The sequence below is a fragment of the Equus asinus genome, chromosome 25 (genome assembly GCF_041296235.1).
Source record: "Equus asinus isolate D_3611 breed Donkey chromosome 25, EquAss-T2T_v2, whole genome shotgun sequence".
Taxonomy (NCBI): Eukaryota; Metazoa; Chordata; class Mammalia; order Perissodactyla; family Equidae; genus Equus; species Equus asinus.
In genome coordinates, this window is record NC_091814.1 from 56,108,437 (window position 1) to 56,124,580 (window position 16,144).

The following is a 16,144-nucleotide window of genomic DNA, read 5'->3' on the forward strand; positions in this document are numbered from 1 at the left end:
CAGGGCTTTTCACATGGTAGGGATTTGTGTATGTGAATGCTTGGTATGCCCAGTTGGCGCTGTCATCGAGTAAATAATGCCACAGGTCACTGCCTGCTGGGCCACTTGATGGTGCCGGGAATCAGGCAGTTGGGACTGAGGTTGATTCTTTCCAATTTGAAAGTGCTGGTCCTCGCTTTTGTGATATTAAGATAACGTGCTTCGTGTGTTTTAGGAAGACAACCAAGGATGCAGCATGTTCTGGACTGCATTGGTATTATGATATTCTGTGAAGCCTTCCCAGACTTCCACAGAAAGTGTTACTGTTCCTCATCTCCTTAGCACATTGCACATACCTTTACTGTAGCACTGACTGTATTGAATTGAAATTATCTGTTTATATCTGCCTCCCCAGTTAGACCAGGAAGGTCTTACTGAAAAATGGTTCCCAGTTTTCTTGGGCATCACTCTATTCCCAGTGCATAGCATAGGGTGGAAATTCAGCACATATTTGTTGAAGGATTAAGTAAAATGAACTGTTTGATTTTCCTCCTTTGTTTCTCCTGAATTTCAGTTCATGAAAATCATTAAGCTGTATGTAAAAAGCAGTTTTCCACTTCTTCTCACACCTCTGCTTTGTTTCTGTTCTGCAGGAGCTGATGCTGCAGAGGATGAGGAGGTGGATGTCACCAGTGTGGACCCTATTGCTGCCTTCTGTAGCAGGTGAGCCACCGCCAGAGGCTGGACCTTGGGATGCTCCTCCTCCTCAGTCTCTGGTGTTGAATCCCCATTTCCCCTGTCTCTCCCTTCACTTCCGTCTGGTTATTAGCTCAAAGAGATAGCTCCTTTGATAGAAAATCTCCTCTGATAGAAAATCGTAAGAAACTGAAATAATTCATTTAAATATTTATTTTTATTTTTGTTTTTTTGCTGAGGAGGATTTGCCCTGTGCTAACGTCTGAGCCAGTCTTCCTCTATTTTGTATGTGGGTCACCACCACAGCATGGCTGTGGTCAAGTGGTGTAGGTCTGCTCCTGGGGTCTGAACCTGGGCCGCTGAAGCAGAGCATGCCAAACTTAACCAGCAGGTCATGGGGCTAGCCCCTGTTTTATTTTTACTACTGATCTTGTTCATCATGTTGTCTGATTTCCTTTTATTCATCTTGGCTTTCTTAAGGTTCTAGATCCAAACCTGTTGCTTATGGTTAATATGGGTGATTCTGCCCTAGAGGAAGGATTCGTGGTTTAAGCAACTGTCTCCTCTTTTTTCTAATCCCTTGTCTGATCCTGTTCCAAATAGTGATGAAGAGCTGGAAGATTCAAAGGCTCTATTATATTTACCCATTGCCCCTGAGGTAGAAGACCCAGAAGAAAATCCTTATGGCCCCCCACCAGATGCAGTCCAAACCTCCTTGATGGATGAAGGGGCTAGTTCAGAGAAGAGGAGGCAGGCTTCAGCAGATGGGTCCCAGCCGCCTAAGAAGAAACCCAAAACAACCAATATAGAACTTCAAGGAGTACCAAATGATGGTAAGAGCCGCATCTTCTCTCTGTTGCCCTGTAGACACCACTTTTCACTCTCCAGCACGGTCGGGTGGTTTTTGTTGGAGTAATTTTACCTTAGAGGAATTTTCCTCTGAGTCTTTTTTGTAGTGCTTTACAACTTGGTGATGATTTCCTCCGCTTCCACTTCTCTTTTCCGACGGGGAGGTTCTGCCCTTGGTGCTTGCACTCCTCTTTTCCGACAGGGAGGTCCTGCCCTCGGTGCTTGCACTTCTCTTTTCCGACGGGGAGGTCCTGCCCTTGGTGCTTGGCCTCAGGTGACACCCTTTAAGTCTTCTGCCGTCTGCCTCGGAGCTTGTCTCCTTGCGCCCCCTTCTCCCTGCCCCTCACTGCTGTTTTGTCAGGTGGGAGCACCCCGGTCAGACTCGGACAGTCGTGGCTCACACCTGCTCTCACAGTCTGACTCTGGAAGCCTGTGCAATCGCCTGGTGGAGTCAGAAGTCTTACCTGGGCTGTCTAGTTCCGAAGTCCACCCCCTTTCTGTTCTCACGTGCGTGTGTGCCTTCCTCTTCTGGCTTGGTGTGTCTTGTAGCTGCGTTTTAGAGCTGCCATGGCTTGGTGTGAACCACATAGGCCAGGTGTGCCCTTTGGCCAAGCAACTATTTCTCAATTAACGATCGTTATTTTATAGTTTTATAAATAGTTAACAAAGCAAATTTTTCTCTCTGTGTTAGTGGATCTGGGACACAGAGCAACGTTTTTTGCTTATGGATCAGTGGCATGCCATGTGCTTGGTTGAGGTGATGGGTCTGGTGCTGTGTGGATTTCTTTCCATGCCTATCTGTCCTTTTACAGAAGTCCATCCACTACTGGGTGTGAAGGGGGATGGCAAATCCAAGAAGAAGCAAGCAGGCCGGCCTAAAGGATCAAAAGGTAAAGACAAAGATTCTCCATTTAAACCGAAACTCTACAAAGGGGACAGAGGTTTACCTCTGGAAGGATCAGCGAAGGGTAAAGTGCAGGCGGAACTCAGCCAGCCCTTGACAGGTAAGGACACATTGGGAGCGCTGCCTGGCTTGCTTCGTGGCCTTGCTTTGTACAGCCCCTGACTCCGCGTAACTGCAGCGTCTTGTTCCTTCCTTTCCTCCTTTTCCCCAGTAGCAGATATTCCCTGAGTTTTAAACTGCTGCCAAGGGTAGGGTAAACCAGATGTGGCTTAATTCGGTGGCTCTTAACCTTGGGTCTGTAAGTAGGTTTCGGGGATCTACATTCCCTTGATACTGCATGCAAAATATTACGTGAATATTTTTGTGGGGAACATGCCCATACTCTTCATCAGATTCCGGTAGGAATCCATGACCCAAAAAGGGTAAGAACCACTGGTTTAATTCACTTTTTCATCTGTATTTGCTTCTAGGTTTATTTTGTTTTGCTTCAAATGAAAGAGCGAGGCATATAACCATAAATAGAAGCTTGTTTTCTACAGCCCCTGTTTAACTGTGGCGTCTTTTCCATGTCTGCAAATTGTTCACATCCAGAGGTGGTTTTTTTCTCTCTCTCTCGACGTAATAATGAAATTGTTAGTAGTACTGTTATGTTAAGAAGTACTACTAACTTGTTTTGTTTTTCAAACAGGAGATTACCAAAAAGGCAAACTATAGTATCTTTGTAGCTTTTTAACACCTAAGCCTCTTGAAACGTACTGTTTCCTCACTTTTATATGACTGAGGGATTTTTTTTACTGAGGGATAGAGAACAATTTCAATTTCCTGTCAAATACTTGTGAATCTAGGCTAAATGGTCTCTCGTTTGGAAAGTAATAATCAAATTAGAGTCCATTTCTATTCAGACACTGTTGGGTTTTGGAAACTTTTTGTTTTGTTTTATATAGAAGCACTGCTTTAATACAATGATACAGTGCTGTCAGTTTTCTGTGGCTAGGTCAGTAGACTCAAAGAGGCAGGACTGATGAAATAGCAGTGGTTGTATTCAGGTTTTTTCCCCCTTGCTTTAGAATTTTAAGTGTTTGAATCCAAATGTGATGATATGCACTAGCATGCAAAACAGAATTCCTTAAGTCAGCTAATCGTTGTGAACATGAATGCTCTTCTGCAGAGAAGCTGACACAGACTCAATTACTTACCATTTGGAGTGTTCCACCTCAAGCTCACTGGATTTAGGTTTTAGTTTTTCACAGTGCAACACTATACCACCAAGCACCAGCAGCAGTATTCGTGGTGCGCCACTGATAATCAGTTACCTCCTCCACCTTCAGTCCACCTGAGTCTGTGTCTCTATATGTTTTAACATAGCCTAGAAGAGTTCTATGGGTATTTCCAAGAAAGATTGCAGGTCAGTAATTGACGTAATGTAAATAAAAATGATTTTTCCGTAAGCTGCGTCTTGCATAAGCTGATGCCACTACAGAGGAAACACCATGTAAAGTTTAAGTAGATTTCCCTGGCCCAAGGGGCTGAAACACTCCAGGGTGATTTAAACTGTGCCCAAACGTATTGAATTAATTGACGTACTCTAGGACATCGTCTCCCAGCTTCTTCAGAATCTGTAATTAATCATTTGCTTTTTAATAGTAAGTGTATTATAAATAAACCATTTAAAGTTTTTAAAAAGTCAGTATTTCCCTCTCTATAATACAGTGATTTCAACTTTAATTACAGTTGGTGTAGTCACTAACAGTAACTGAGTACCTCTAGCATTTCCCACGTTAGGTTTCTGTTAAAGGTACCATGAAGCACCGTTAGATTTACTGCCCAGAGTACAGCAGCAGAGGTGTTTCTCAGCTGCACTTCAAAAATGGCTAAGTAAGACTCAAAATCCAAATGTTGGAAGGTTTTCTCAGCCCTAAAGGAATAGGCGTTTTTATTCCCTAGTAAGTCTCAAAATACTGAATGCAGTTTGCTGTGAAATTTTGAACTATGTGTAGAAGATGTATTTTAATATTTGTACAAGTCAGCGTTTCAAAGCTGCTTCTAGTCAGAGTGGATACCATCATTAAGGGCCTGTTGGAAGGATATATTCCCACTGACTTTCCCGACAAGGGTAAATTAGGTACCGTCCTCATTAAAGGCTAGAACTTGTGTCTTGGAATAGCAGGATACCTCAAACTAGGTTTTTATTTTCTACATTATTTTTATTAGGCACTTGAGTCGGTCAACCTTAAGTAGAGGCAACTCTTAACAGCTTTACCCTTAAAAGGCCTAGAGAAGACTGACCTAACAGGGCCAAGGGGATGGTACATTTTCTCATAACACACGGACGGAACAACTGTATAGATCACTGAAGCATTTCACCAGCCTCTCATGACTGTGTGCGTACATCCTGCCCCATGGAATCTATGCTCTTGCCTTCCCCTTTTCTCCCTTCCTCCCTGGCCTTGGGTCCTTGACCTTCTCCTGAATGGAGACTTCCAAAACTGAAATGGCCAGATGAAACTCCAGAGTGTGCTGAGGAGCAGGATCATTAAAAACCCTCCAAAGGGGCATTGTGGGTGGGCTCCAGGACTTCCTCAGAAGGCTGCATCCAGCGTTATCCACTAGCTGCAGTGTGACTTGGATCTTTGTGAAGGCTGCATGTCTGGGGGAGAGTGGTGATGCTGGGTATCACAGACATCCCCATGGGAAGTCTCTGTTTCAGGACAACGTGTCAGAGCTTTTGTGTGGGATTCTTTGGGCGATGGTGGGGCTTCATCCAATACTGTGTTCACCTTGGAGGGCTCAGAACACGCAAAGCCTGGCTGGCACACGCTGTTGCTTTTCAATCAAAACCAGCATGCAGTCATTGTAGATTTTTCACCAGATATTAAGAACTCAAACCTGATCCAGAATGCCTGAGGCTGAACCATCTTTAAAAATCACTTCAGTCTGAGGGTTGTGTTTGTTGATTCAAGGCTTTGTAGATCTCCCCTCCGCCCAAATGCCCTACTTTCGCATTTAAGCCAAATTATTTGGAGGCAAGATTATAGGTGTAGGCTGTGTAACTGCTCAAGTTAGATGGATGACAACTGTTCATATCTGCACTTGACCCCTTACTGAAGGAACTGTTCAGTGAGCCGTGATAAGCCCTGACAAAGGTGCTGTTGCACGTTGCAGCAGGAGACTGTGCATTCCAAGGGAAGGTGGGAAGACACATAGACCACTATATAAATATCTGGCGACATGGAATTGGGCTATAGAAAATTCTTCCCTGTCAAACACTTCATCAGTATTGAATAGCACCAGTGGACCCAAAGAAGACATACCTACCATGAGGAGTGAGGGCCCATTAGTATTGCTTGGTGAGGGTAACCCTGAGCTAGGGACTTTTTGTAAAGGCCAGATCAACAGAGTCAGCACCATTATCACATTCCCTTCAATTGCCTTATAAGACACTCTCCAGAGGACCAGTCCTCAGAACAGAAACTTGAGATATGAGCAGAACCACCAGTGTCCTGGTTGCCCTGTGGCTGCTTCAAGGATTGCCCAAGAACTAGGCTCCTTGGCAGTAAACATCATTAGTAGCAATTGTAACAAGGTTGTGGTCTGTCACATCCGTGGTCTAAAAGCCTCGTGGGATGGTGAGCCTGAAGGGCGTGGTGTGCTCCTGCATCTGTTGCCGTAGCAAAGGCTAAGGCAAGCAGAGGCGCCCCCTCTAGGGGCAGACAGACACTGTACAACTGCACAGATCTTCTTGTGGCGGTACCACTGCCCTCCTTGTGCCGCTAGGCCCCCCGCTCCGCCCCACGCCACCTCCTCTTCACTGACTAAACCTGTGCTCGCTTTAAATGCTTGGGAGTGAGTCAGGGGTTTTTTGGGGTTTTTTTTTTTTTTTTTTTTTACCGTCTTCTTCCTTTTTAAAAATAATCATCAGTCTCTCAAAGAATTCCTGCTAAAATCAGATGGCTAGTTGGATATTCTTTCTCATTTTGGGTGATATTATTAGCTAAGGTAACATTTGAAACCAGTAATTCAGTGTTTCTTAGGCTTGGCTGCTATTGGGAGGTACTAGTACCAGCTGTTCATCATGAACTGGATTTTTCTTAATTTTGCATTACTGGAGATTTCCTTTATGTCACAACCAAATAATCTGTCTTGTTGGGATAGAGTTTTCAGTAGCCTGGGGGTCTTGTCTTGCTGTATCTGTCTCTTACCTTGCTCATGGTGTTGCTTGCTCTGGTTTTGGTTAGTTGCCTGATGCCTCAACAAGCCTTTTGTTTTTTTCTTTTTGGTCTGTTCACATGAACGAGGACGATAACAGAAATGTGAACTGACCTCAGACAATCACTATAATGTAGTTCGTTAGTCATCTTAGTGCCCATTAGTAATGCTGTTGATTTGTGATCAAACCACTTTTTCCTGTTAGGATTCAGGCTTAGAATGGCAGTGCTGTGTTCCTTTTTAAACCGTTAAACCAGGTTGGTCAGGGTGCCTGTGGGACCAGCAGTGACTAACCTGTGGGCGGCAGAGGCGTGGCATTGAGTCCTGTGCGGTAGATTCTTCTGTCTCAGGATTTTTAAAAAAATCAACTCAGGAGGTTAATTATTATATTTTATGTTGGGAGAGAGATCTGAAAAATTGGTGCTAAATAAGCTTTTTATCTTACTGAACCATATGAAGTTTAAATTTGATTTTTAACAGTGTAGCGTTGAAGGAGAGTCTGTATCCAGGGAGTTTGTATTGTGTAATTTCAGTCTGTTCTCAGGCAAATGGGAATATTTTTTTTATTGCTAGTTTTCACCTATGCTTGAAGTTTTACTTTAAAAATCAGGTTAAAAGCAAAGTTTCTAAATGGGCACTTTTCTTTCAGACTTGGGCAATTATTGTTTATCCATTTTACCTTCAAGTGGGCATGTTCTTCCCCATTCCAGATGAATGTGGGAGGATTTTCTTCATCTTGTTCTCTTTTTATACTTCCTGGTTAATATTTCACAGTAGCCCATTTAAGGATGTCCCTCAGAGGTTGAACAACTTCTATGGAATAATCAGGGAAGTGTTCATTTGATTTTCCTGTTTAGGATTTTTATTTATTGATCAGTTGTTGGCGCATAGAAATGCTGCCAGTAGTTTTCATTAACATTTCACCGTATTTGGGATTCTAAGGTGATGAAGATGTCACTTAAGGAACAGGGGTGCTTGGAAGAGGGTTAATCATTTAGTGACTACTTAGTCTAATAGATGAAAGATGTAGCACCGTAGAATTCCTCTCCTTTCCTTACTGCACTTGTTGGATTGTAAAGCATTGTTTGTTAATACCTTGGAGAATGGTTAGCAGCTTTTTTCCCCTTTGGGGCAGTACTGAGAAAAGTATTGGGGTGGGGGTTTGGGATTTGGATTTTTTGTTGCTTCTTGAAGTGAAGAGTAACTGGGCGTTGGAGTTGGGTCTGACTTACATGGGGGGGTTCCATGTATGTGGACTGCCCCATCCCGCACCCAGCATATTTCATTTTGGAAGTAACCGGTCTCAGTTGATGCTGAAAGAAATGTTTTTGTGTCTCATCTCTTTAGCAGGGGGAGCAATCTCAGAACTGTTATGAAGATCCTTGAAGCTCTTCGTTCTTCCCTACTTTGCCATCATGTGGCCTCTGGACACTGTGGTCAGTCATTTGAGATTGACTTTAATTTAAAACAAAGGCCTCTGCTTCCCACCCAGGAGGTGGAAAGAGTGAATTTTATGTTTGAATGAAGAAGTGAATTATGGAAGAAGAGTATACGTCCCTTCCCTTTCAAGCATAAGTCCAAACAGGCTCTCAGGAACAAGGATTTGTGAAGATGCCACATGGGAGTTTTGACTCATTGAAACTTTAATACTTACATTGCTGGAGAAAAGATACCTGTTTTGCTCATCTAATTTTATTGTACCCTGCATCATTTTGACCTGTCATTTCCTGTCTCCTGTTTGCCTTCCACCCTCAGTGCATGTCCTTGAGTGACTTGTTCTTATCTGAAATTCTGCTACTGGTATCCAGAAAAACTGCTGTTGCCTATTCTTTCTCCCACTTTTAAACTTATCATCTCACCAGATACCTCCTATATTTCCGCTTTGTGTAGAAAGGATGAGCAGAAAAGAAAGTGCTTGAAAGATTTCAAGTTTTCAGAAAGGGAGGAAAGATAAGAAAGGTCCACTTTTCTTCACATGCCGAGTTTTGCTCAAGAAGCTGGGCTGGGAGAGGTCAGGGTGTTTGTTTTCCTTTCGGTGCATGTTTCCCGCCAGCGGGTTGGTTCGTTCTCCTTGATCATGGTTTTTGAAGATGGCTTGTTCCATCTATCTCCAGCAAAGAGTCATCAGTAGTTGATCTTGCTTTACCTGTGCTGGCTTCCAGAGGTGGACGCGAGCCAAGATGTCTCCTGACGAGCTGCCTTTTCACTGGGTTGGGGAGTCGAAGCAAGGACTAAAGGAAACCGTCCAGGGTCAGAGCAGCAACAATGCAGTTGAAATCAAAGATCAAGGGAAAAATTTTTTATCACTGCTGTGGCTTTCTGTCCTTCCGTCAGTCATTGCATTCTCCCCTTCTTGTCTCCGTGCTCCTTTCCCTTCCGACGTATTTTCGGTCACTTCCTTTCTGTGAAAGGTTGCTTAGCTTTTAAAAAAATTTTAATTTTTACTTTTTGCTTTTGCTCTTCTTTATATAAAAAGTAGCAGATTGGATGGATGTGGACATTAGGTGTTTGAAATTCTCTGAAAGTGCAGAGTAAAGAGCCAGGTGTGGCGAGGGTTCCCTCGGCTCTGAGCAGAGCCCTCAGCTGATCAGAAGTGCTTAATTGGGATCGCCATTTTCACAGTATTTTCCAAGGAGAGTTTAAACACTGCTTATCGTGGAATCTCTTATCAGCTGTGGATGTTCCTATGGGTAGCCAGAGACATTGATTACCTTTTGGATTTTAGGATAGAAATCAAAGTAGAATGCATCGGTAAGAGCCTCTTTCTCCCATTCCATCTTCTAGAATCAAAATATTCAGTAATTAAAGTAATTAAGAGCTCTCCCTGAGTCTGTTGCAAAATGTCTATATTTTTAGATGCGCCTGTTTTTTCTTCAAACGCTCATCGTGTGAATTTTATTTCATGTTTTACATCAGACCAGTAGTAAAAATTGGCAGGTCTCTCCCGAGACCTCGTTTTGTTTTGCAGACGTCATTTCCATTCCATTTCTCTCTGGGCTGTGCGCTGCTGTAGCGTGCAGACTGTGTGATACAGAAGGTCTCTGCCTTATTTCCATGTGCACAGGAGCTTGTGTCCTCTCTGTGCGCGTGGATGTTTATGCTGTGTCCACCTCCTCAACTGGCTGCAGAGAAAGTCACCTTCAGCCCTGTCAGATTGTCTCTGGCAGCAGCTCCTAATAATTATTTATATTTTGGGAATTTTTTTCAGCTCCTAAAACCTTCTGTCTATTTCATTTTGATTTTCTTGATTTGTACAATATATGCATATTCTTTTCTTCCCTTTGTGGTCCCCTCCCCCCACACTGTTTTGTTTTTTAATGTTCTCTAGTTTTGTACGAGACGAGACTTAGCCTTGGGTACTTCTTGCTGAAGCTTTAATGCTTTGTAAATAAAATTGGATGTTTATTAAAGGACAGGTGTAGATGTTTGTTTGTAGCCGCTGGTCACTTCTAAAACTCACCAGCCACTTTGCCGTGTGTGATGGAAAAATGCACTTACTGTGTTGATGACCGATCTTCTTTGTGTGTGGAGATACAGAGCTGGGAAAGGTAGCGGTGGTAGTCCAGGTTTCTGCCTCCAGACAGATTGTAAATAAACGATTCAGACAAAAAGTTGGTGTTAAATCAAAAGATCATCTAGGAACGACCTCTGTCCAGCTCAGTGTAAGTGGGAGCACCTGCTCTGGAGCCGCGGTGCGGGAGGCCTCCTGGAGGTCAGAGGGACGCGTGCGAGGGGGCTCCTGCTTTGCAAGGATCTTTCTTAAAGTTTAAGTGCAGTTAAATTCCTCTTTATCAGCCTTTTTCCTCCCTAGATTAAATAGCTTTGAAGTCCATTGAATATTCATTGTCTCCTAAAGAATAAGATGTTTCATAAAGTTGTCTTTGACTTTAATCATCACCAAACCTGAGTGCTTATTAATCTTTTTCGTTACGTGCCTGAGAATCTGTCTTTGACATCATAGCAGTTTCCCAGCAACCTTGGCCAAGTGAATAATGAGCTCCTCTGTTCTGTAGGGTGAAGGGAGTAGGCTGAGAAGCAGGGAGTGTCCCCGGGGAGGAGGAGTGCCTGGCTGGGGGAGAGGAGCTGTGTTTATATCGCCTGTCTTGCTGATAAACATTCGCATTCTAAAAGGGTTCTGGGCTGTTATCTTCCTGAATTTTCATTTCTCTTTAAAATTCCTTACAGTGTTGCACAGTTTACAAAGTGTTTTCATGTACAGTTTATCATTTGATGCTCAAAGTGACCTTCCTGAAATAGGCAAGGAGATCTTAATTTACAAAGGAGGAAATAGAAATTCAGGAAGGGTAAGTCACTTGCCTTCCCAGTCCAGAATTCTTAATCCTTTTTATAGACGGTTTAGGAGCATTTAAAGTTACTAATAATTCAAGTTAATCCTCTTTTTTAGGCTCAGTATTTGATTTATTATTTGGTCAGATTTAACTGATATTTTGAAACCTTTTAATTTAGATCCCACAGTTTGGAGGGGAGGGGAAAGGGTGAGGAAAGGGATAGCTTTGCTCTGTGTTTGAGGTGATTTGGAGATTGGCTTCTGCTTCTGAAGTCTTTCATCTTTGTCTTCCCAAGAGGTGGATTTAAATACTCATTTAAAGGATGTGAAAGCATAATGACTGGTAAGGGGGTCATTAACAAGCAGAGATAGTAAAGGAGCAACATTGTGGCTTTTCTCCCTGCCTTGTGGCCTCACCTGTTAATAAGGACTGGACTTTTATAAGTGCCACTGTTTTACTGACAGTGCAGACAACATATCTTTTGACTTTGAAGGATATCTCACATCAAAGGAATTAAGTTACGATATCGTAAAGGATTCAACTGGAATACCTTGGGGTGCTAGCCGGGATGGTGAGATGCATACTGCGACATGAAGATTTTGGCCACTAGTTTCATCCTTGGGAGCCTGGTGTTGGCCTTCTGCCTGCCTTTGGCGGTGACTTTGCCTAAAACACTGGCCATCCCTGAGAAACTGCAAGAAGCTGTGGGGAAAGTTATCGTCAATGCCACCGCCTGTACTGTCACCTGTGGCCTTGGCTATAAGGAGGAGACTGTGTGTGAGGTGGGCCCTGATGGAGTGAGAAGGAAGTGTAAATCTCAGCGCTTGGAGTGTCTGACCAACTGGATCTGTGGAATGCTCCATTTCACCGTTCTCATAGGGAAGGAATTTGAGCTGAGCTGTCTGAGTTCAGACATCCTGGAGGTTGGGCAGGAAGCTTTCCGGTTCACCTGGAGACTCGCTCGTGGGATCATCTCCACTGACGACGAGGTCTTCAGACCCTTTCGGGCCAGCTCTCACTTTGTGAAGTTTGAGCCTGCGCAGGAGCGTGACTCCGGGACTTACCGGTGCGATGTGCAGCTGGTGAAGAACTTGAGGCTCGTCAAGAGGCTCTATTTTGGGCTGAGGGTCCTTCCTCCTAACTTGGTGAATCTGAATTTCCATCAGTCCCTTACTCAGGATCAGAAGTTAGTAGACGAGGGCCTGGAAGTGAACCTGGACAGCTGTTCCAGGCCTCACCGCCCACTGTGGAAAAGGAAGGTGGCTGTAGCCTTGGGAATCGGAATTGCCGCTGGAGTGGCTGCTGGTATGCTGGTGAGCATTGTCTTGTGCCGTGGGCTGAGGGTGAGTTACAGCCGTGTCAGCCTTAAGACCTTACCAGCTTTGCATCCGAAGGGCTGGCTGCCCAGGAAGCTGGATGGACTGCTTAGGAAGCCAAGCTAGCTTTTCAGGGGAGTGTTCTGACTGCCTGATTGTGGATCAGCTAAGAGGGAGGGCATCCACTGCCAAAAGAGGGAGTGGGGGATGTGGAGAGGGGCAACATCATGGCTGCTGTGGCCAATAATCTCAAACCTGGTGTCCCAGATGGAGCTCTTCCTGATCTTCCTGCCCACTAGGGACCCAGGAAACCTGACAGCAGGCATCTCCCCCACTCCTGGGAAGAGTTCTGTCATCCAAGCCGCCTTCATTTTCTACCCTTTACAACTGGTATGCCTCCCCACCTCTGGCTCACTTCTTCAGGCAGTATAATCATGTAGAAGGATATATTGATAGCATTTCCAGTGAAAACATTTTTTTCCTCTTCAATAAAAATATTTCACAGTAGCTCTCTGGGGACCTAACCTTTTCTGTTCTTTAGTTAGAAATTTCTTGCATTCATTTAAATTGTCCCATAATCAGTCTGGTTTTCATTTTCCTCGAATTTCTTAGACTAGACAGTGAACACATTGCTTTGTAAGGGGGCATATACCCCTTTGTAGCAGAGCTGAGGTGGTTAGCAATGACTTCTGACCTAGTCACTAAGTGTTAATACATTGTCTGTACTCCCAGGGGAAGCATCTGTGTTCAGTGTTAAATTGATTCCTGGCAAAACACTGACTTCCACATCTGGTAGGTTCCCCTGAACGGTTCCTTGGCTTGCTCCCTGCTCCTGTCCTGTTTGCTGTTTCAGTGCCCTGAAGCTTGTCTTCCTGGAAAGGTCAAGTGTATTGGTTTCTTATAGCATCCAAGGCCCCCTAAGCCAAGACTAGTACCTTCCTTCCTCTGTAGGAAATCCAGTCTTAAGACCCTCAGAGGCCATTCAGACTGTGAGATAATTGGCTTGTGGAACCCTCAGGAAAACGGCTTGTGGCCACCAGCTGAGCTACTTCGACTGAGAGAATTACAGCATTCCTTCCCTCACTTTTCTCCAGCTGCAGAGGGGGTAGCAGAAGCCAAGACGTGGACCAGTGGTTCTCTTTTCTAGCTGTGTGTCTGAATCACCTGGGTGAGCTTTTGAAAAATAAGATTCCTGAGCCCCAATCCTGAGGGTGCTAGTTTAGTTTAAATTATGGCCAGTGGATCTTTATTATTTCCTCTACTTTTAATTAAAGACAATTTCAAACCCATAGAAAAGTTGAAAGATTCGATGATACCCGTAGACCCTTTACCCTTTTACACCCATAGGTTCATCAGTTGTGAACATTTTGCTAGAATTATCTTTCTAAATATACATAAATTTTACTGAACCACTTGGAAGCTAGTCACAGACATTGTGACCCTTAGTCCTACATCGTTGCATCTCCTAATGGGACGTTCCCGGGTCACCACAGCATCTTCATCACACCTAAGGAGAGTAACTCCCTAGTCTGACACAGAGTTGATCTCTCATTTGCCCCAATTTCTGAAATCTTAGGGCTTTTCAGTTTCTGATCCAGGATCAAACGAAAGTTGACATACTACATTTGGTTCTGTCTCTTAAGTCTTACTGTACAGCAGGTCCCCTGCATGTCTTCTCGTTTTGATGCCGTTGATTTTGTTGGAGAGCCTAGGTGGCCATTTGTCTTGGATAGTATCCCACAGTCTGGATTTGCCACTTTCTGATGATGAGCTTCCTGAGGAATGACTAACGTTTTTGACCAGAACCCTGTGTAAGTGGTATGTACTTAGTGCATTACCTCAGGAGGCACAGGATGTCAGGTGACCCATGACTGATGATGAGCTTGATCGTTTGTTTAAGGTGGTGACTGCCAGGTCTCACTAACGGCGTATGTATTTTTTTTTTGCGCTCAGTAATCTGTGGGGCGATACTTTGTGATTATGTGTTTTTCTAAAAACTTCACAAACGTCTTTGGCATCCATTCATGACCCTTGCCTTATATTACATGTTGGGGATTGCAAAATGGTAATTCTTTTAAGTCCATCACGTTTATATTTATTAGCCTGCATTTTTCTGTAAAGAAGAACTCTTTTTTATTCTTTATTTTTGAGGTCTCAGTGGATTCTCTCTCTCTCTTTTTTATTTTGGTGAGGAAGATTGGCCCTGAGCTAATATCTGGACCAATCTTCCTCTATTTTGTATATGGGATGCTGCCACAGCATGGCTTGATGAGTCGTGTGTAGGTCTGTGCCCAGGATCTGAACCTGCGAACCCTGGGCCGCCCAAGCGGAGCACATGACTTATCCACTGTGCCACCAGGCCGGCCCCTTAATGGATTCTGTTTGATTCAGAGAATGATATATAATCCATTCATATTTTTGATATTCAAAGTGTCCCCAATTTTGGCCAGTAAGAGTCCCTTCCAGCTATCTTTTTTGTCCTTTTGATGTAGTCCTATTTTGACTTTGAGCATGTCCTTGCTTTCTGGTACAACAAGGTGTCTCAGATCCACATTTGGACTTTGCCTTCTCTACATCTGAATCTGCTGTTTCTCCAAGGGACTCTGGTCCTTTGTGGTGTGGGGAGTAGTATTTAGAAACCAAGGTCAGGGTGCTGAATGTGCTCACTGCCACTGGAGAGTCATTGTTTCTAGGCCCTTTCAGTGTCCCAGATAGAGATAATCATGAGTTCAAAGCATCTTTTTTCCAGAAGTTTTACAGGTAATTCTGATATATAGTGAAGGTTGAGAACCGCTGGCTTAGGCCCATGAATAGGATGTCTTTACTATTGCTCTTATTTTGAAAGGATCTTAAATTTTCCACATTCTCTTCACCACAGAGGGGAGGAATCTCAGAAGACATGGGGCATGGTCCTGTTTCTGTTACTGTGTAAGGGAGCAAGTTGACCCTTTGGTCCTCATCTTTGAAACACAGGATTGTGAGGATCAAACGAGAGCCTCTGAGTAAACCTGCTTTGTAGACGGAAGGACTGGACATGAGAAAGGGATGTCATTTAGGAAGCATATTAGTTGAGTGTGGGACAGTCTGCTGAAGCAGTCAGGAGAGAGCCTGCTTTACTTTAAAAGATGACCAGAAAACATTAATATCTTTGTATGTAATGAACTCATTACTACATTGCTGGAGAGGGAGGAGTGAGGGGCACAGTTTCCCATTTTACAGACGGAGAGACTGAGGCCCAAGAAAAGCTAAGTAACTTCTCCAGCATTCTGTTACAAGCCAGTCATCAAGATGGGGTGGAATATTGTATAGCTGTAGGTTTGGAGCCCTCTGTGCATTGGGCTCTGGATTTTGACTCTTAGGATGTGAAGGGACTGGACATGGAAGAGAACAAAGCCCTTTGGATGTCTTAGGAAAAACCAAAATCCAGTTCAGTTCGTTGTTCTGGGCTGGGATCTGCCTGTGGAGGGTAGAGGAGATGCTGACTGGACTAAAATTTGGATTCTAGAGCGGCCAGTGCTCCTAGCAGCCCCTCTGGGGGCAGAGGGGAATGAGCCTGTGGTGGTGTCATCCCACTGCCTGCGCTGGCCCCTGGGGGCTTGCTGTCAGCCTGGGCTTCTGCTGAACAGGCCTGGGCACAGAGCTAAGCACTGAGTAGCGGGGCCTCTGCCTGCCTCCACCTCCCTCTTCCCTGGTGAAGGCTGTGGTCGCAGTCAGCATGGATCCCTGCATGCTCCGCACCAGAAGAACTGAACACTTGCAGGGCTGCGTGAGTGTGTCGCTGCACACGTCCCAGATGTGAAGGAAGTTTGCTGAATGCATGAGACAATGCTGCAACTAGACGATGTGACTAGGGACTCAAAATTCGTTTGGCTGCTCTGAGCAGGAACTAGAGGTACCTTCTCGCC

The 16,144-nt window shown here is 44.3% G+C and overlaps 2 protein-coding genes across 5 annotated transcripts in view; both read left to right on the forward strand.

Annotated features, from left to right (window-relative positions):
- RBBP5 (RB binding protein 5, histone lysine methyltransferase complex subunit) overlaps positions 1-12,744 on the forward strand; it is a 37,557-nt gene extending 24,813 nt beyond the window's left edge. For 2 of the 4 annotated variants that reach the window (XM_014829419.3, XM_044757942.2), the window contains 4 exons: positions 633-702; positions 1,279-1,508; positions 2,337-2,528; positions 7,982-12,744. In XM_014829419.3, coding sequence (XP_014684905.1) covers positions 633-702; positions 1,279-1,508; positions 2,337-2,528; positions 7,982-8,010 — 521 coding nt within the window. In that variant the 3' untranslated portion in view covers positions 8,011-12,744. The remainder of the gene's footprint in view (positions 1-632; positions 703-1,278; positions 1,509-2,336; positions 2,529-7,981) is intronic. The other 2 variants (XM_014829423.3, XM_070497927.1) reach the window with 1 other exon arrangement.
- TMEM81 (transmembrane protein 81) lies at positions 11,514-12,365 on the forward strand. Its single transcript, XM_014829436.3, has one exon. The coding sequence runs from the start codon at positions 11,514-11,516 to the stop codon at positions 12,363-12,365; it is 852 nt and encodes a 283-aa protein (XP_014684922.3).
- Positions 12,745-16,144: the final 3,400 nt, after the last annotated feature.

Excerpts from the sequence above, each read along its gene's own strand:
- TMEM81 (XM_014829436.3), top strand. The coding sequence starts at position 11,514 with ATGAAGATTTTGGCCACTAGTTTCATCCTTGGGAGCCTGGTGTTGGCC.